Source organism: Salvia hispanica, chromosome 5 (genome assembly GCF_023119035.1).
Source record: "Salvia hispanica cultivar TCC Black 2014 chromosome 5, UniMelb_Shisp_WGS_1.0, whole genome shotgun sequence".
Classification (NCBI taxonomy): domain Eukaryota; kingdom Viridiplantae; phylum Streptophyta; class Magnoliopsida; order Lamiales; family Lamiaceae; genus Salvia; species Salvia hispanica.
Window position 1 is genome coordinate 26,067,695 of NC_062969.1, and position 20,280 is coordinate 26,087,974.

Genomic DNA, 20,280 nt, shown 5'->3' on the forward strand with positions numbered 1-20,280 from the left:
GGAATTTTAGTGCTGATGACATGGCAGGGAGAGAGAGTGACTAGTCTGTGACTAGTCACGAGATTTTAGAAAATGTTGTTTTGTGTGTTAAGTAGAGAGTAAAATATATTTTTATATATTAATGCGAGAAAAAACTTTTTCGAAAAAAAAGAAATGTGACATCTTTTATAGGTTAAACTAAAAAGATATGTGTAATATCTATCTTGAGATATATAGAGTATTTAATTTCTTATTAATCTCTCTCATTTTCCATTTATTCTTAAATTATTTATTTAACAATAAATATTCAATACACATATCAAACTAAAAATAATACTCCTTCAATACACACATCAAATTAATTTATTATTCATCTCTCTTACACGTCGGCAATTAGATTTCCGAACATATGTCGGGGCCCCGAACAAACTCTCCAGGATAATCCCGCCGGACATATGTCAAAGCCCAGAACAATCTCCTTATGGTCCGATCCTCTCTCTCAACTGTCCGTATGCTCACAACTGAAGATAATTGAATGTTATGAAATTCTTATATCCCATAACTTAATTTTAGATGAATAATCATAGTCATAGCAACCGAACCACATCTAAATGAATTAGGAAATCTCAAGAATCCCGAGCAGCTGATAGCCTCTGGTACAACGGCTTGGTAACATGCAAGAATCTAATTAAAACAAATCTAATGAGTATTATGATAAAAACAAATCTAATGAGACTTGTATGAAAAGCTCACAATGTCGTGAACACAAAAATTATATTGAGGTCCAATGGTCAATTGTATAATATAAATAAATTAAAAATAAAAAAAACAAAACTATATTGAGATCTAACGGTCAATTGATATAAATAAATTAAAAATTAAATATACTAATCGATTGATTAACTTATAATTGACAGACCTCAAATAATATTTTTAAAATTTATAGACCTAATAATTTGACAAAGTTCATGAAAAAAAAATCGTTTCCTTTAATTTTTGAACCTTCTTTTAATTCTCTCTAGACTCCACAGACGATTTGAATAATATATATTGCGAAAAAATAAATTAAGCAGGCAGTTGTGATAATCCAAATACAGTTGAGACTCCACCCAATCTTATCACATATCAACTTATTTGGGAAAGAAGTCAAAGATAAGAGCACTACCTTAAACAAACTGGCAAAACTCCACTTTAAATCAAGTCAAATTCTTTATTCAAATGGGGCAGTAGGTAAGCCTAATTTTTCTAAACAAAATGGTTCTGTTAATTAGCAGAGTCCAATGAATTAGTTGAGAAACTACTACTCCACTAATTCTAACAGTAGCAGCTCTATATAAGAGTCTCCGATTCAATGTAAAATTCACAAAATCCATTAATGCAAATGGCAGAACCAAACCCTTCCAAAAGCGAGAGGAAGAGAGAGAGGCAGCTCATTTCTGTTCCATTCATATGGGAAGAAAAACCTGGGATGCCCAAGAAAGACTGGAAGCCTTTCAGCCGACCGGTCGAGCCTCCTGCGCCACCTCCCAAGTTGGTCGTATCCGTCCCCTTCGGATGGGAAGAGAAGCCTGGGACGCCACTCCCATCCTTCACTCAACCTCCACAACTATTGGCCATTAAATATGGAAACTGGCATGCTAGCTCCATACATAATGATGATCAAGGTGACAGTGAAGGCGATGAATCATCAGAGACGGAGCTCGACACGTGCAGTGTGGGCACTGATGACTCCTTCTGCTCGGCCAAGTCCCTCCTAGCCAATGGCCTAATATCAAGCACAGCAATCGCAAGCGCTGTTCCTGTGCAGCAAACTTGTCTTGCACTGGTGACCACAGATAGCAGCAGACTTGTGCAGAGTCCTGGTTCGCCAGCTTCTGAAACTGACAGCACCTGCAGCTACGCTACTGGCAGCGCGAGCTTGGTAGGAGCTTCCTTCTTGGAGTGGCTCTTCCCTCTGCTGGTGTCGAATTCAAAGGCTCCTTCTCGAGGGAACGATGTAGAAGCTATAGAGTATCAGCGTGGCAGCAACTGCGGTCAAGCCAGAAGGCCGCTGCTGACCCTTGGAGAGTTGATTATGATGAGCCGACGACAGAGCTGCCAAAGGAAAGTCAACAAAATGCATAAGCAGCAATCCATGGTAACCATATTCTTGCTTTAAAACAGAATTACCTCTCGGCTGCAGCAACTAAAGATTGTTTTACTGATGACAGGACTTTATGAGGGGGAATGCCTTTGGTTGCTGCATCTTTCAGTCTGGAAACGGAATCAATCGGTTGCCACTCAAGTGGAAGAGGCAGCTGCAGCTTAAATTGATGTGAAATATCCCCTTCACTCCAAAATTAAATTCAGCATGTAATGTTCATGCTTGTATTATTATGATGTTTCACCAAAGGAAATGTTCCCATTTTCTAATGTATTAGGATTCAGCTTGTTCCCAACAGAGTATCATGTTTGCACTGTCCCCTATTTTCTAAAATTAAATTGAGTTCCATTTATAATTTGTGAAAATGAATGATTGTGAGAATGTAAAATATTCAAGTTTAATTACCGTGTCTTTCACTAAAACACTGACTGCGGAGACTAAAAGGAAACTTGTAATTACGGTCAAATAAAACTTCCATGTTTCAGAAAAATTGAATTGTGATGAATTTGGGAAGTACTCGTATATTAAAAGATTCATTGTTTGTTGTGTTTGGATTAATATTAGTATATGAGCGTAAAATAACAAATACTCCCTCCGTCCCGCTTTAGTAGTCCCATTGACTTTTCTGCCATCTTTTTGTAAAAATGATAAAAAATAGTTAAAGAGGAGAAATGGTAAATTAAGAGAGAAAATAAATAGAGAAGAGTCTTATCTACATTATTGTCTCTCTTACTTTACTATTTCTCCACTTTAACTATTTTTTATCATATTTATAAAAAGAGGACAGAAAAGTCAATGGGACTACTAAAGAGGGACGGAGGGAGCAATATTTTGGCTGCTTTATACGAATAGAGAATAAGATAAAGATGGTTAGGGGGATATTCCGAAAAAGGCCCCACAAATTTAAATTGGGCGCTAAATTTGTAAAAGAAATAGCAGCAATATTTTGGTCCTCTTGTTTTCGAATGAGCACGGGAAGATCGCATTGTCATCAAAACAGCTCAATCATTTTCAAACAAATTCATTCTCTCCTCCTCTCAACCCTCCTCGAAATCTCTGAGAAGCAGGACTCAGCGATTTCCTCTACCAACACCCACCATGGAACAATAGGCGCCTTTTTTATTTTTTATTTTTGTCACAAATGGAGGATTCTGTTGATGACTGTAGCGTCGAGATTGACCATGAGTACGAGTTCGACGCCTCTCAGTTCTTCGATTTCACTAGGACCGAGGTTGATTCTGAGATTCAGGAGGTTGAGCGCTGGTTCCAAATTTCTGGAGATTATCCCAATTCTCGTCAGTTTCTATCCCTTCTCCGACTTTTATTTTTGTGAGATTGCCGATTCAATTGATCTCGATCATTTTGATTGTCTATTCACTTGTGGAATTTTTGTTATTTCCAGCTTTTATCGTGGAATTGAATATAGGCAAAATACTGTCTGTGCCCAGCTCCTGTAAGTCATCAAAACCCAAAAAAGTATGCAGCAGTTCGGATACTGATAGCAGGCATGGGCTTCCCCCTTCTAAAAAGAATGCCAAAGGTAAAATAGGAGGGCTCTCCATTTCTCTCAATGTATGTTTTGCTATTGCTGCTCATCATCAATTGATTTAGTTTTACCATGATTGCAATGATGAAAATTAGATTTGAGCATTCTTGTAACTATGTGGTGTGCTCTTGATTGTTCTTGGTTCATTTTTCAGTCATACGAAAACTAACATTATTTCTTAATTTGGTCTCTAAAGCATACTATATGACTTTCTGGGTCATTTTTCACTTTATATTAGTCTGATACTTATTGCAGACTTATAATTCAATAGGAAAACTTGTGCTCGTTTAGGGAAGCAATTTCCTGAAAGAAGTTTGTTCTCAAATCTTGTACTACTATCTCATTGTCATGTTTATTCGCAATATCACAAGCATCTGTTCAAACTTTGGCAAACTGGATATTAAGCTCATGGTATTTGTGATCCATATGGACTAAAAGAATTATCTCTTTCCAAGTTTCCTATCGGTTCAACCCATTTGTTATGCCTGATTTTCCTTCAAAATCAAGTCATGGATTATTAACTCCTCCTAGTGAATTGCTTCCCTAAAGGAGCAAAAGTTGGATGTATGATGTCAGTTACACTAGCTTTCATTTGGGTTTAAGATCAGAATCCCGCTTTTTTTGTGAACACTGTGGGAATGTCATCTAATGCAGAATTTTGTGCTCGGTTTAATTAGTTGTTACCAATATGTTCTTTTTACGTTCACTAGTTTCTGTCAGCTTCTTTCGGTATGTGTAATTGTTTCTTTTTCACATGTATTGATCTCTTGTATTCTATGTTTCTCTTCAGTAAAAGGCCATCTTGCGGTTGAGGATGCAGCAAAGCCGAAACCCAAGGCTTCTCATAATTTATCTCAAACGCGGAGTGCAAACTTTATGGAACCTACAGCTAGCCATTTGGCAAAGAAAAATGCAGTACTGCATGACAAGCAACAATCCAGCAACCATTTCACAAGGTTTAACTTTCATTCTAAGAATTGGAATAGACAATTTTGTTTGTGTCATTCTTGCTCTCCCACTGCCAAAAGTTATTGTTCCATGTAGTTGAATCTTTATACTGAAGTACTAAAGTTCTCGTTTTGATTATGTGTGTTTTCTTGTCTCTCATATAACAGGTTACAGAGAATGGGGATCATGCAGGACGAGAAAATAAATTTCATTGGATATCAAAATCATGCAACGAAGCGACAAAAGCTTGAGACTGGGTTCTTCAACAACGTAATAATTCATACATTATATGTTACAGAGGCTTAAATTTTTTAAGTGAGCCGACCCTTTTGTATGCGTAATATGAACATAACAATGATATCCCATTATTTGAAGAGCCAAAGTCGTTGGATAAAATAAGAGTTTGTACCTCGAATGACAAAGAGATGGTTCCATTATTTGGAAAAAAAAATTCATGTTTTGTCAATTTCTACTATGACTAATTATGTCACTTACTAGTTACTATGCTATTCTGATTTAAAGAGGTGGGTGGGGATTGGTATGTGAATAATGTGTTATGTTGGGGTCCTATTTAAAGCACAAGTTATCATTGTCTCATAAATCATCAAAGAAGGTGTTGTTGCATATAGAATTTTGTTAGCTGGATACTAACTCTGATGCTGTTTTATGTCGCACTTCTTTTTGATGCAAAGGTTAATGTTCCAAGAGAACCGCAGCGGGGAACACTGCTCAGATCACAAAGTCAAAGGTATATGCAACTTTTTCTCAGAAAGTTTTTGTACATCTCATCAATGTAGACTTCCAATGTGTTAATGAAGTTTCCTGTGCTCATGGATCTCAGGTCCAAGAACAGTTCTGTATCAAGCACAACCGAAAGCCAGGAAAGCAAGGGTCCTTTTAAAGCTCAAAATCATTCACACAGAAAAGTTAGTATTTTCCGTAAACCAGAGTTCTCTAATTCTTTTTTGGCTTTCATTGTGTTTACGGAAAAAAACTTATTATCATCCGTTTCCCTTTCTGTAGATTTTGCAGTCTCATTCGTTACCCCCTATAAGAAAGAGCAAGACACCACTTACAGAGTTTCAAGTAACTTATGCTTTCCTGCTGCATTAACTTATTTTTAATTGTAGTTTTGCATGTTCCCCAAGTAGATTATGATTTCTAGCAAGAAGAAAGAAAAACAAAAGAAATTCCCTCGGTAATTCAATATGGTGTTTGATCTATTGCGTTTTGGCATCTGAGTTTGCTTTTATGTCGTCAATTCCAGGAATTTAACTTCAAAACTAGGGAGAGGGCCAATCACCATTCATCAGCTAAGGTAAGTCATATCATTGATACCTCAAAATCAAAGAAGTCTCTGTCTCTTGAGTTAATTGATGAGTTTCAAACAAATTTTACATTGAGATCAGCATCCAATCTAAACAATCAAATTTACCATTACAACATACAAATATAGTAGTAGTACAATTAAGAAACAGTACTTACCAACATGAAAGTGATTAAGAATTTAGAATGTGGCATGTTCAAGTTTCTACTCTTGACATTTACTCTACGAGGGGACAAATTAACAGTAAAATATGAGCCATCATATCATAGCCATATTTACTTGTATTCAATAATAATAGGCTTCAATGTTTTGCAGGAAAACACATCAAAACTCCAGGAAAGTCCTCTCCCAGAGGAGTTCAACAAGGTAGAATATTTGTTGCCGATGTATCATATTACCTCTCTCTCTCTCTCGCTCATCCCTTACCTTTCCAGCTCTCTCTGGGACCAAAGTCGAAGAGAACGTGTCAGTCAGAAAGTTCGTCCTGGGCCAGCTCCAAGACAAGTCCCACATTCTCGGTGAGCTCCAAGACAAGTCTAAAAACTGCGTAAACACGATATGATAATGTTGTACTACGATGTAATAATATGTTTGGGCTTTAAATACAGGGTACGAGTCGAAGTAGCCATGGTTCTGTTCAGCCAGAGTTGTGGGTAAGATCTAGCTATAGCATCTTATAAGCTTTATGTGATGATATAATTTACGATATGTTGATCATCAGAGATTAAAAAAAAATGCAGACATGTCAGCAGAGACCTAATCAGCATTGTGGAGCTCGTGCAATGCCTCATCAACCCAACATCACTAGGTAACTGTTTGTCTTAATAAACTAAATTGTGTTGCCTTTTTGTAAAAATATGATCACCTTCAAAATATACAAAAGCCTGACTTCTCAATATAATTTTCTCCAAAAATATTACCGAATGTCGATTTTCCACTGTATCTATCGTTTGGCACGCTCAGGTTCCCCATGCAAATCTAATTTTAAAATTGGATATGGTACAACATTTACATGCAGGACTACCGCTAGCTAAATTTTAAAAACTGTGTTATTTAGCTTATCTTTTGAAAAAATATAGCACTTGTTTTGGATATCTTGAAGATCACAGTATTTTTGTAAAACAGACCAAAATTCAGGCCATAAGTTGAGATAAATAAATGTGATTTGTAATGAACTATTTCGAATTTCATGCCCTCTAAATCTCCAATATTAAAGATTATATTCAAAACCCGTTACCCCTTATTGGTATCTAAGTATAACAGACGCATTTTCTTTTTCTTTTCTTTTTCTTTTTGTTTTTGTATTTTGTTACAGTTGTATTCTAATTGATTGACAAAGCTTCTCTGTTATCATTATTAATTTATTTCGGTCTTTACTTTTAATTTGATCGGGATCATATTTGTAATTATTTTGCACATTTAATTGACTTGGTGTTTGGACAAAAGTGGAAATTCAGACTTCACTCGATATTTAAGTCAATGTTATGTTACAATTTTTTTAAAAGTTGAATGTTATTGACCATTTAATCCTAGATCTTCAAGTTAGTTATGCCCTAACTTGAATAGAAATATAAAAAAAAAAATTGGAATTTAATTATAGAATTTATAATCAAATAGTTCCATTCAACAACTCAAAATTTAGAGATTGCTTACTTTAATTAGCTTTCCTTGGGGATGGTTTCCTTAACAATCAGCAACTTGGGGTTACAACGATATAAATTTATTGTTCTTCGAAAGAGTTAATGTTTCATCATTCAATACAAATATAATAAGAGTAGTTTAGTTTAAGTTTTATTTATTAGCCAACACTTGGTCTTTCAAATTAAGTGTCATTTGTAGACTCGTTTGAATGTTTACGATTAATTGACATAGGCGTTACGCTTAATATAACTAAAAATATAATACTAGTGTTATACTACTAATTTTTAAAATGATTTATGTTAAATAAAAATGTTACTGTATGGCTGATTTAAACTAGAGCTACCTGTAACTTTTGTTCATTATTTTCTTTGAAATCCTGACTTCAGCGCTGAACTCTTTGCAGAAGCTTGGATATTCGCTGAAATTACACAAGAGGATTTTACTACCAATGCTGGTGGGTGGCTATACTAAATTCCATAAAAAAAATTTACTCCAACTTTTTTTGGCATGATATTTGTTTCTGATAAAATCAGAAGTAAATGTAATATACAGTCAAATAGAACTCATGTTTTCTATCAGTAACCAACTCACTAGAGCGTTACCGTGATCTTTACTTTTTTTATAAGATTAAAAACGAATTAACAAGAACAACAGAAAAAATGTCACCATGTTCCTTGAATGTAGGCACTTGTTTTTATGTTATAGTGTTTGTAATGAATATAAAATATACTAGAGTGAAGTGTAAAAATAGTAACCAGAAAATGCCATTTGTATGTATTCTGAGTATCCAACATTTCGAAAATCACATTTTCAGTCAAAAAGTTCCATCAATTCCAAATTCAATCACGTTTTAAAAATATAATTTATTTTGGGTTGAATGTAATTTTTCGTATAATTAGATTCTTATTTCTTGTCTTCTTAAATACTTTGTACTCCGTACTGTTTTAGTTTTACATTAATTATATAAATCAAAGTTTGTTATTTTTCTACTACTCACTCAAGAAAATAACATCATATTGCAATTTTGTTCATAATTTACAAATTCTTTTATTTTAAGTTTAAGGTATTGTTCTATTTATATGAAATTAATTGCATGATTAATTTCAAATTAAAATAGAGTAAAACAATTAATGGAAAAAGTATGGCGGAGAATCGCGCAATCTTGTGAATGACAGGCAACCTCCTTGATCACTGGCGCAAAATTAACAACATATTTCTGATGCTCAAATATTCTTTAAAGGTAAACGTTAAAGTTGAGTTTGAGATACTTGGAATTAAAGCCTAGTTTCCCAAACTCGAGATTACCAAATCCGGAAATAAAAAAGAAAGGCTCCCATTTTAGAAGCCTAAATCATATATTCGCATTTTTGGTTTATGAATGTGAGGGCGGATTTTGATGTCGCGGCTCAAAAATTGATTTATAAATTTGAAGAAAGTTATAGTTAATTATGTTTAATTATTTAGTTAGGTATTGACTGGATAAAAAATGAATTAATTAATACTGTTAGTCTGTTATGGATTCGAATCGCGGCAAAAAAATATGGACGCAATAAAAAAGGAGTTAGTAAACGCAAACGCAAATTTCTGTAAAACCCGTCTCTACATTTCCAGCTCGTCGACTCCGTCGAATTGTACTCGCTGTCTTCTTTTCTGCCTTAACGCAGCAGCATAGCCCTAACTTTCTTTGTCCATCAGGTCAGTTTTTGTTCACCGATCTTGTATCTTCTTCTTTTTCCCTCTATCTGCAAGCTTGCTCATTTTTCTTGAAATCTAATTTATGGTTTTAAAAGTTAGAATAACCAAATTTATGAAATTTTGATGTCACAATGTTTGATTTTTTCATTGTAAAGTGTAAATGTCTATTGTATAAGTAGCCAGTAACTCTTGGCGGTCTATTGGACAATCGACGGTAGCTTGACGTTCTTGGATTCTAGGAAACCCTTATCACTTTTCTCAAACCCTAATTTGTGGTACAAGATTTTCTTGCTGCAGCTAAGGAGTAGTATTCTCTTAACCCAGATGGCAACTCGCGCGGCTCCATCTCATACAGAATCACCCAAAGTAGCATCCATGCAGGAGAAAGCTCACAAAGGTTCTTCAAGTTTTGGATCCAAGGTCATCAATTTTGAGAGATTATTAGCTTATTTTGTCGTCAGTCCATCTCCTTTCTGTTTTAATTGTTATTTCATGCTGCAAGTAGCAATGCTCACTCACCCGGAACCGCTGCTTCTGCTTCTGCTTCTGGTTCGGAGGAAATGTGAACCATAACAGGCCTGGGAAAGAATTAGATTGTTTCGGTTTGAACCGTAAACGAACCACCGTTTTTTGGCCAGATTAGCCTATACTTACATTTAGGCCATTTTTGGCGCTAGGTGTAGCTATTAGCAATAGTCATGCTTGTCTGGAGAATGCTTAGATTATTTTGTTTCATTGCAGCAGTGGAGAGAAAAGAAATTTTAAAATGAGAAAATATCAAACTCCATCGTAATTTTTCACAAATTGTTCTGTGTTCTGGTTATGCTAATTCCCAACTTTATATTCATCAGAAAGATCAGTTGGACAGCGCACTTCTCAGTTTGTTTTGTTTTATGTGTGTTGTCTAATGTTACATTTATCAAACTTCACTTTTTGCAGCATAAATATCGTGAACATGCAAGAGATAGGGAGAGAGAGTCTCGAAACAGAGACAGGGAGAGGGAAAGAGGTAGAGACAAAGATAGAGACAGGGATCGAGAAAGGGAGAGGAACAGAGAGCGAGATAGGGAAAGGGATAAATACAGGGAAAGGGAACGGGATAAGGATCGTGATCGACATCACCGAGATCACCACAGAGACCGAAGTGAGAGAAGGGAGAGGACCAGATATAGGGATGATTATGTTGACTACTACCGAAACCGAGACTATGGCAGGTGAGAAAAGTGCAACTTTTTGTATCTTCTCTACCAGAAATGGTCATTTATTATTACTGTTAAGGACTTAAAATAATAAATATTCTGATTTCAGCCGGAAAGATTATGATAAAGATAGGGAGGAAAGGCACCGACACGGATCTAGGTCTCGTTCAAAGGCTAAATCTGAGCACAGATCAAGGTTGCGATCCTGTTCACATTCAAAAAGGTAGTTTGTGATGTACTTTTCTCTTGTTTTTTTCGACTGTCCAATTGGAAAGCCTTGTCAATGTGGTGGTCCAATTTGCAAAGGAAACTCATCAATATTCCATAATTCTACTCCCTCCCTCCACAACCAACCGTCCTATTTTTTCCATTTTGGTCCGTCCACAAAAAATACTCCAACCATTTTTTCTCTGTAGCTCTCTCCTATTTTACCAATTTTGTATTGAAATCCGTGCAGTCCGCTACCGAAACTGTTGGTAGTGAAATGGGGGGGGGGGGGTATTTCTTATTTCTTAATTTCAAAGTTTATACTGAGCTCTTGAGGGTACAGGGTAAAAAGAAAAATATTAGGTATCGAATTCTGATTAAATAACTCTGATTCTACTATTTTATCTTCTGCTGGTGGAGGCAAAAAAATGGTATATATTGATTTTCTTATACTCATGTATTGTGGTTGATGCGTACTGTCAAAATTTTAAAGTAAACATAATAGGTTTACCTATTCAACAGATAACGTTGACCACACTACTTTTTTTTGGTAACAAACGAAAACAATCATCACATCGGCTGACAAGCCTGGAGGCTTTAGTTACACATAACTGGCTTAACTTGCTGCGTGGGATGGATATGCAATGATTGCATCATACTCAGTATTTCTTTGACCAGACATGTTACTGGTTTATAATATTGTTTGAAATTAGTTAATCTTTTGAGCTGTATTTTGGGAGAATTATCAAGTAATTGGGGTGATTGATGTCTGTGTTTCTTAACTCTTTCTACTTTCTAGATAAGGTAGTTCCCCTGCTTCTACATTATTTTTTCTGCCCTTCTGTAATACAGAATTACTTAATTTGTGGTTCAATCACTCATGCAATTTATATTATGTGGTATAAATTCAATTATAACCGCATCATATTTTGTTGTCTCTGGCATTAATGTTGTACTCTACAGCAAAAGGATGAGTGCTTTCGACATGGCTTCTCCTGCTGCATTGCTTCCAAATACAGCTTTTGCTGTTGCAGGTACAGCCAAACACTTGATCTACAGTTTGCTTGATATGATAACCATTATATTCTCTTTTCTGTGTTATAGTGTGGAATGGTCGTATCGAAAAAAATGGTTTCATTTTTGGTAAGCGTGCTCAGTCCTTCAATTGCACATCACATTTTGGAGGAGTAGTCCCTAAATTTGACATTTCAGTTATTTGTTTAATTATTTGCTTGGTAATGGAAACTGAGAGATTTTTGGTTTCTTGTTTGTTTGTTTGTTTTGTATGTGCTAAATGCTATGTTATGTTCTAAGAAGGCAATGTTGGGCCATTAGCCACACTGTGCTAACAATGGGCGTGAGCCGACTTCTGTAGCTTTTATGTACAAGGAAGAATGAATACAGGTCTTGTCCATCTCTAACCAGGATTGCATGTTTGGTAGCTTTTACAGAATTTCCAGTAGATGTTAGAGTTCTATTGTAATCTATAACCTAAATTAAAATATGATAAATTGATCATGGAGAAAATATATTAACTAATATCAACTCTGTCACCTGTAACTGAAGAATAAGATGGACTACCTTTTTAAGTTGGTTGTAACTTGGTATAGCATTTACAGGTCAGTTTCCAGGAGCCGCTCCCACAATTCAAGGATTGCTCCCTTATATGATACCTTTGCCAGGCGGACAGGTTGTTTGAGTTTTACCTATGGCATTTATTGACTATTGTAGCTCTTTAATATAGCTACTGAAACTGTATCATAAATCTGATTGCAGTTTGGAGCTAGCCCTGTTATGCCTGTTCAGACAATGACTCAGCAGGTCTCTTCATGTTACTCTATGTATATGTGTTAAATCATGTATTATGAGAAATTCTTAAAGAAATTTGTTTCGCCAGACTACCAGACTTGCTCGATAGGTCTATGTTGGTGGACTTCCACCAACTGCTAATGAACAGGTGATAGTACGTTCAATCTCGAAATTTTTTGTATTATAGCTGGGCATATGAGTATATTCATTGCTAGATTTGGCACCATAGATGCCATAATGTCATTATTTTTGTTGTTAAGTCTGACTCTTTTGCAACCATTTTATAAATGTTATTTGTATGTGAATGGAGCGATTCTGTTGTTACATCACATCCTTAGTTTTATATAGAATTTGAGGGCCACATTTTCAATCTTTTAAACAAATTCCTGTCGTTCTCACGGCCTTTGCTGTTAATCCCTGATTTGTCTATTTCTTTTCTTGCTCATAGGTATTTTATTTCAATGTTCTGTATGATCAGCTAAGCATTTCATTTTCATGTTCTCCTTGTGCAGTCTGTGGCAACGTTCTTTAGTCATGTTATGTCAGCAATTGGAGGAAATACTGCTGGTCCAGGTATCATCCCAACACTGTTATAAATTCTCTGGCTATCCATATATCTGTGAGGGATTTTATGTAATAATTCATACTGTTCATTTTGGTCATTCAGGAGATGCTGTTGTGAATGTTTACAATCACCCTGAAAAGAAATTTGCTTTTGTTCTGAATTGACAATTGCATTATTTGGTAGTATGCTTTTGAAAGTAATTTCTTCTTTATTATTCAGGGTGCCCCAGTTAAAGTTAGAAGACCGAGTGACTATAACCCTTCGCTTGCTGTCACTCTGGGCCCCAGTCAACCTAATCCCAATCTGAATCTTGCAGCTGTTGGGTTAACACCAGGATCTGCTGGGGGGCTTGATGGCCCTGACCGCATATTTGTTGGTGGGTTGCCGTATTATTTCACAGAATCGCACCTCAGGGAGCTGCTCGAATCCTTTGGACCACTTCGGGGTTTTGATCTGGTTAAAGATAGAGAAACAGGGAACTCCAAAGGCTATGCATTTTGTGTTTACCAGGACTTTTCTGTTACAGATTTTGCTTGTGCAGCTCTTGATGGGATAAAGATGGGTAGTAAAACGCTCACTGTTAGGCGTGCTAATCAAGGTACAACACAGCCTAAACCTGAGCAGGAGAGCGTGCTATTACATGCGCAACAACAAATTGCATTACAGGTAATGATACTCATGATCTCTGATATCCTTGTGTTCTTATCATGATCCTCAAGGCCGTTGATATCAAATGTGAGTCTGACTGGTGCAGTTGTTTAAACTTGAAATTAATGCCATTTCTTTTGCAGAGACTCATGTTAGCACCTAATATTGAACCGGTTACAAAGGTTGTTTGCTTAACAAATGTGGTTTCCCCCGATGAGCTCATGAATGACGATGATTATGAAGATATACTCGAAGACATGAGAACTGAATGTGGGAAGTTTGGTTAGTAATCTTAGCTCCTCTGCTTCTAAATTTACCTTTTCTCTATTTTCTCAGTCTTTAATTATGTTTTTGTGGGCTGTGCTCGCCTTCTACATTTTTTTGCAACTCCTTACTCTGCTACACGGAACATTCTACACACACGTACACCCTACTTTGTAATACCGAATGCTGCTGATATAGTACATTATTTAGTTATTAAAATGATGGTTCTGAATTTTGTATAAAAAATTTGCAGGTACATTGGTGAATTTGATTGTCCCACGCCCAGTTCCTGATGTAGAAAATGCACCAGGTGTAGGGAAGGTTAGTTGTTAAGCATCCTTTGATTCCACTAGAAGAGATGTAATGCCTGCAAGGCTGCATCCATCTATTTCCATGTCACATATGGAAAGTTACAAAAAAAATTTGTTACATCTTGTTGTGCTGTTTCTTTTTATTCATTGGAAAGATCAGTTGGAGAGTGAATTTCTCAGTTTGTCTGTTTTTTATATGTTGCCTAATGTTACATATATTAAACTTCACTTTTTGCAGCATGAATCTCGTGAACATGCAAGAGATAGGGAAAGGGAGTCTAAAAGCAGAGACAGGGAGAGGGAAAGAGGTAGTAGAGACAAAGATAGAGACAGGGACAAAGAGAGGAATAGGGATCGGGAAAGGGAGAGGGGTAGAGACAGAGACGGGGAAAGGGAACGGGATCGAGATCGACATCACCGAGATCGCCACAGAGATCGAAGTGAGAGAAGGGAGAGGACCAGAGATAGGGGTGATGAGGATGACTACTACCGAAGCAGAGACTATGACAGGTGAGAAAAGTGCAACTTTCTATATCTTTCTACCAACAGTGGTCATTTATTAGTTACTGGTAAGGACTTAAAGTAAAATATTCTAAACTCAGACGGAAAGATTATGATAAAGATAGGGAAGAAAGGCCCCGACACAGATCCAGGTCTCGTTCAAGGGCTAAATCTGAGCACAGATCAAGATCGCAGTCCCGTTCACGTTCTAAAAGGTAATTTGTGATGCTGCTCTTCTCTTGTTCTTTATCTTTTGGGACTTTCAGATCTGAAAGTGCCTCTCTACTCAGTGCTTCAATTTGCAAAAGGAAATCCATCAAATTTGCAGAATGCTAGTATTTCTTAATTTCGAACTTTACATTGAGAAAAGAAAAGTACTACTCCCTCCGTCCCACCCTAAGTGGAACATTTCCTTTTTGGCACGGGATTTTATGTAGTGTTATTTTGTGAGTTAAGTGGAGTGATGATAAAGTTAGAGTGAAAAACAGTAGAGAGAATGGTGTTTCTATTTTAAGAAATGTGTCATTTAGGGTGGGACTCCCAAAAAGGAAAATGTGTCACTTAGGGTGGGACGGAGGGAGTGTTAAATTACTCTGATTTTACTATTTTATGTCTTTGGAGAAAAATGAAAACAATCATAGTATTAGCAGACAAGGCTGGAGGCTTTAGTTACACATAGCTGGCTTAAATGTCGTTGTTGCATGGATATGTTATGATTGCGTTATACTCATTTAGAACTCTCAGTAGCCTATATTCGTTATTTAGAGTATGTCATTGACCTGACATGCTACTGGTTTATATATTGTTTGAAATTAGTTATTCTTCCGAGCAGTATTTGGGGAGATTTTTAAAGGGACTATGTTTGTGTTTCTTAACTCTTTCTAGATAAGGCAGCTCCACCAGAATTGTTTTTTACTAATATGAACTCTGCTTCTACGTTATACCTGCTGCCCTTCTATAATGCCTGAATTAATTAATTTGGGTTCAATTACTCATAAAAGTTATGTTATTGGTCTAAATCGAACTATTGCTCCCACATGTTTTGCTTGTCTCTGGCATTAATATTGTACTCTACAGCAAAAGGATGAGTGGTTTTGACATGGCTCCTGCTACCTTGCTTCCAAATACTGCTGCTGCTGTAGCAGGTACAGCCAAACACTTATTCTACAATTTTATTGATGATAACTATTTTATTTTCTTTTTTGTGATTTAGTGTGGAATGGTCGTACCAAAAAAATGGTTTCATTTTGGTAAGCGTACTCGGTCCTTCAATTGCACATCTCAATTTGGAGCAGTAGTCCCTAAAATTGACAGTTCACTTTGTTGTTATTTAATTGTTTGCTTGGTGTGTTTGTGTTTGTTTGTTTGTTTTGTATGTGCTATGTAATGTTCTAAGAAGGCAATGTTGGGCCACTAGCCCCACTGTGCTGACAATGGGCGTGAGCCGACTTCTGTAGCTTTTATGTACAAGGAAGAATGATTACAGGTCTTGTCCATCTCTAACCAGGATTGCATGTCTGGTAGCTTTTACAGAATTATAATAGATGTTAGAGTTCTTTTGTAAATCGATAGCCTGTATCAGAACATAATCATGGAAAAGTATATATTAACGAATATAAGCTCTGGCACCTGTAACTTTAGAATAGACTGCCTTTTTATTTTTGATGTAACTTGATGTAGCATTCACAGGTCAGCTTCCTGGAGCCACCCCCACAATTCCTGGAATGTTCCTCAGTATGTTACCTTTGCCAGGAGGACAGGTTGTCTTACTTTTACCTCTAGCATTCATTGTTGCTCACTAGCTCTTTAATATAACTTCTAAAGACGTGTCTTCAATCTGATTGCAGTTTGGAGCCCTCCCTGTTATGCCAGTGCAGGCAATGACTCAGCAGGTCTCTTTATATTGCTTTATGTATTGTGTTAATTCTGAATAAGTAAATATGAGAAGTCCTTAAAGAAATTTTGTTTTGTCAGGCTACCAGGCATGCTCGCAGGGTCTATGTTGGTGGTCTTCCGCCAACTGCTAATGAACAGGTGATACTAAGTTCTATCTCAATTTCTCCATAGTTTTCGTATTGTATCCGTTCCTAGATATGACACTAGTTAGATGGCTTAATGCCTAATATTTTCTATTTTAGTCTATTTTCTATTTTAGTCTGACCCTTTTGCAACCAGTTTATGAATGTTATGATTCTTCCCTTGCTGTTATTTGCAAGTGCATGGAGTGGTTATGTTGATACATCATATCCACAGTTTTCTTTGAAATTAGAGGGCCATATTTTCAATCTTTTAAACAAATTCCTGTCGTTCTCACGGCCTTTGCTGTTAATCCCTGAGTTGTCTATTTCTTTTCTTGCTTGTATGTATTTTATTTCAATGTTCTGTATGATCAGCTAAGCGTTTCATTTTCATGTTCTCCTTGTGCAGTCTGTGGCAACGTTCTTTAGTCATGTTATGTCAGCAATTGGAGGAAATACTGCTGGTCCAGGTAACATCTCTACACTGTTATAAATCCTTTGGTCATCCATGTATCTATGAGAGAGTTTATTAATCATTCATACCGTTCCTTTTCATTATTCAGGAGATGCTGTGGTAAATGTTTACATTAACCATGAAAAGAAATTTGCTTTTGTGGAGATGAGATCAGTTGAAGAGGCTAGCAATGCAATGGCTTTAGATGGCATTATTTTTGAGGTAGCAACTGATCTTACTGCTTGTGGAAATTGAAGTTTACTTGATTCTGAGTTAGTTATTGTTTGTGCTGAAATGACAATTGCATCATTTGGTAGTATGCTTTTGAAAGTAATTTCTGCTTTATTATTCAGGGTGCCCCAGTTAAAGTTAGAAGACCGAGTGACTATAACCCCTCGCTTGCTGCCACTCTGGGCCCCAGTCAACCTAATCCCAATCTGAATCTTGCAGCTGTTGGGTTAACACCAGGATCTGCTGGGGGGCTTGAAGGCCCTGACCGCATATTTGTTGGTGGGTTGCCGTATTATTTCACAGAAGTCGCAAATCAGGGAGCTGCTCGAATCCTTTGGACCACTTCGGGGTTTTGATCTGGTTAAAGATAGAGAAACAGGGAACTCCAAAGGCTATGCATTTTGTGTTTACCAGGACTTTTCTGTTACAGATTTTGCTTGTGCAGCTCTTTTCTCTCTTCTCTCCCCTATTTTTTCCCTCTCTCATACTTTACTCTCTCCACTTTAATTATTTAAATATCAATTCCTTAAATCATGTGCCCAAAAGAAGTGAGTCTAATACTCCGGGACGGAGAGAGTACTTTTTTCCCTCTCTCTTACTTTACCAATTCTACATACACAAAGTGCTCTATTTTTTGTAGACGGGGAGTAATAAAATGCGAATGAGTATGAGTTAGTGGATGATGAGGTCAATAATAAAAAATGGTAAAAGGAAAATGTGATAAATTTTGTGGGATAGACAAAAATGGAAATAAGTGCAAACTTTGTAAGATGGAGAGTAATTTGATCAAATGTGATCATAAAAATATAACATAAACATATAAAGATTTTACGCTTTTTGTCCAGAATATTATCTTTTGAATTATTGTATCCTGAACAAATGAAAACGGCCGGGATTTAGTTTATTTTTGACTGGATTAACAACTTCTAATGAAAAACTTACCAAAAAATTAAATATATTTAATTTGTCAAATTAAATGACGGAATTCGGCTCCCGCCCCATGCCCCACAATCTCCTCATCTCTGCTCAATTCCTCCACAAGGAGCTCCCAATTCGCATCATCTTTGCTCAATTCCACCTTAAAAAGCTCCCAATTCCGCACCGTCGAGCTCGCGTCCTTCCCCTACGGCCTCTCAGACCTTTTTCATGATGATAAATTTTGAATGCTCTTCTCGTACTTTTTTGATGATGATAAATTTTGATTGGTTTCATCTAGTAGTCTCGTCCTAGCACAATATGTTATGGTAGGTTTGAATCTGAAGTAATAGTGAGGTTAATTGGGCTTTATTGTTTTATATAGTGAGATTTGAACAGTAGCGTCTATGGCGAGACAATCAGCGAGGAATCGGGGACTGACGGCGGGCAGCAACCCACGGCTGAAGCACGACGGACAACGCGCGCTGCCGCTCACCGAAGACTAGGGCGGTGTCGACTAGGCCGGCCGAGAAGCGCTACGGTGAGGTCAAGAGAGAAAGAGAGGTAGAGTGAGAGTGAGGGCAGTTGGGGAAAGAGGAGGAGACACCCGTACCGCCACACGCCGGCGATGGCGGTGCTCCTCCCGACCAGACGAGAGAGAAGAGACGCGAAGGGATCAGAGATCTATGGTTCAATTTTTGGAATGTCATTATTTCAATTTGAGAGAGACACTAGCGGGAATGGGGTTTTTTGATAAATAAGTATATTTTGTTTTTAATATATTTAATCATAAGTTGTTAATCTAGTCAACATGTTTATTTGGCTTTGAAGAGTGGGTGGGACAGAAGCTAGAAGCTAATGATGGTTAGCGAAAGCGTGTTCTAAAAATAATGAAGAAAATCCTCGGTCCAAGAAATCCGTTAGACACTTGGTCTAGAAACTTAGAGAACCTTGAGCTATTTGTCGTTGGGCACACAATCACTACCTTAACTCCCTCTTCAAAAACCCTCAACCCGCTTTAATTAAGAAAACTAGTACGTGGAAGTAGGGATCGAATCCACAGAGATGAATGCGCAAGTAAACATGTTCAAAGACTCGGGAACTATTTTTTTTTGTTGGCTGCTGCCACGCAATTTTGGGTTGAGCTTTAATTCCTAGACTTGGAAATTGAAATATTCTACTCTAACAGTTAGATCTAGGCAGAAACACAAAAACATGCATATTAATCGAAAAGAGCGAGACAATTACTAGATCGAACGAACAATTTCCTGAATTAACCTAGACCTGAGAAAGCAACTAAATGTGGGGACCATTTTCTGAAAAGGTAGAGTACGATTGGAAAGCTTCAAAATAACTAACTAAAGGACTAACTAACAGCGACATCATCTTCTCCAACATTTATCATGAAACAACCAGTTAAAACAGAGCAAGAACGAAGATCAAAACAAAGTAGATGGAATTAAACCGATAGAAATGAAGAACAGTTAAAACTAAAGCAGATCTACGGCTACTAGACGAGGTAAAACGAGAATACAGAACTTAAACAATCGAATGAAACAAAACAAGCAGATCCAACCACGGGACGCTTAATCCACTCCGGATCCAAGCCATCCACAACAACCAAACATCATTTCCACCTCCGATCCTCACTAGTCTACGTAGATTCAACCGATCGACAACAAATTTCTTACAAACCAACTCCAAACTCAGATCAACCAACAATAATCAGCAAATCAAACCCAAAACAACACGATAAGATAAACGAAACATAAACAGACATATCCATTGCAAAATACGAAATATCCAACGATAGAAACAACACCAAAGCCGAGCCTCGAACAGCGAGGACTCGACGAGTACCAAAGTAGACAGAAAAAAA

The 20,280-nt window shown here is 36.8% G+C and overlaps 2 protein-coding genes and 1 pseudogene across 2 annotated transcripts; all 3 read left to right on the plus strand.

Moving 5' to 3' along the window:
• Positions 1 to 1,360: 1,360 nt before the first annotated feature.
• On the plus strand, positions 1,361 to 2,524 carry LOC125190947. The gene is made up of 2 exons (XM_048088372.1): positions 1,361 to 2,116; positions 2,190 to 2,524. Exons 1-2 carry the CDS (start codon positions 1,361 to 1,363, stop codon positions 2,295 to 2,297), a joined length of 864 nt encoding a protein of 287 aa, XP_047944329.1. The 3' UTR covers positions 2,298 to 2,524.
• Positions 2,525 to 3,180: 656 nt separating this feature from the next.
• On the plus strand, positions 3,181 to 8,181 carry LOC125186473. Its single transcript, XM_048082844.1, has 13 exons — positions 3,181 to 3,417; positions 3,525 to 3,662; positions 4,459 to 4,624; positions 4,784 to 4,886; positions 5,309 to 5,364; positions 5,458 to 5,542; positions 5,640 to 5,702; positions 5,884 to 5,934; positions 6,259 to 6,309; positions 6,378 to 6,461; positions 6,552 to 6,596; positions 6,684 to 6,751; positions 7,988 to 8,181. Exons 1-13 carry the CDS (start codon positions 3,264 to 3,266, stop codon positions 8,004 to 8,006), a joined length of 1,083 nt encoding a protein of 360 aa, XP_047938801.1. The 5' UTR covers positions 3,181 to 3,263; the 3' UTR covers positions 8,007 to 8,181.
• Positions 8,182 to 9,195: 1,014 nt separating this feature from the next.
• LOC125189717 lies at positions 9,196 to 19,270 on the plus strand (annotated as a pseudogene).
• The last annotated feature ends 1,010 nt before the right edge of the window (positions 19,271 to 20,280 follow it).

Bases quoted from the DNA above. Each gene is read 5' to 3' on its own strand.
- LOC125190947 (XM_048088372.1), top strand. From the start codon at position 1,361: ATGGCAGAACCAAACCCTTCCAAAAGCGAGAGGAAGAGAGAGAGGCAG. The intron at 2,117-2,189 runs GTAACCATATTC...TACTGATGACAG, and splicing joins TGCATAAGCAGCAATCCATG to GACTTTATGAGGGGGAATGC.
- LOC125186473 (XM_048082844.1), top strand. From the start codon at position 3,264: ATGGAGGATTCTGTTGATGACTGTAGCGTCGAGATTGACCATGAGTAC. The intron at 3,663-4,458 runs GTAAAATAGGAG...GTTTCTCTTCAG, and splicing joins TTCTAAAAAGAATGCCAAAG to TAAAAGGCCATCTTGCGGTT. The intron at 5,935-6,258 runs GTAAGTCATATC...AATGTTTTGCAG, and splicing joins ATCACCATTCATCAGCTAAG to GAAAACACATCAAAACTCCA.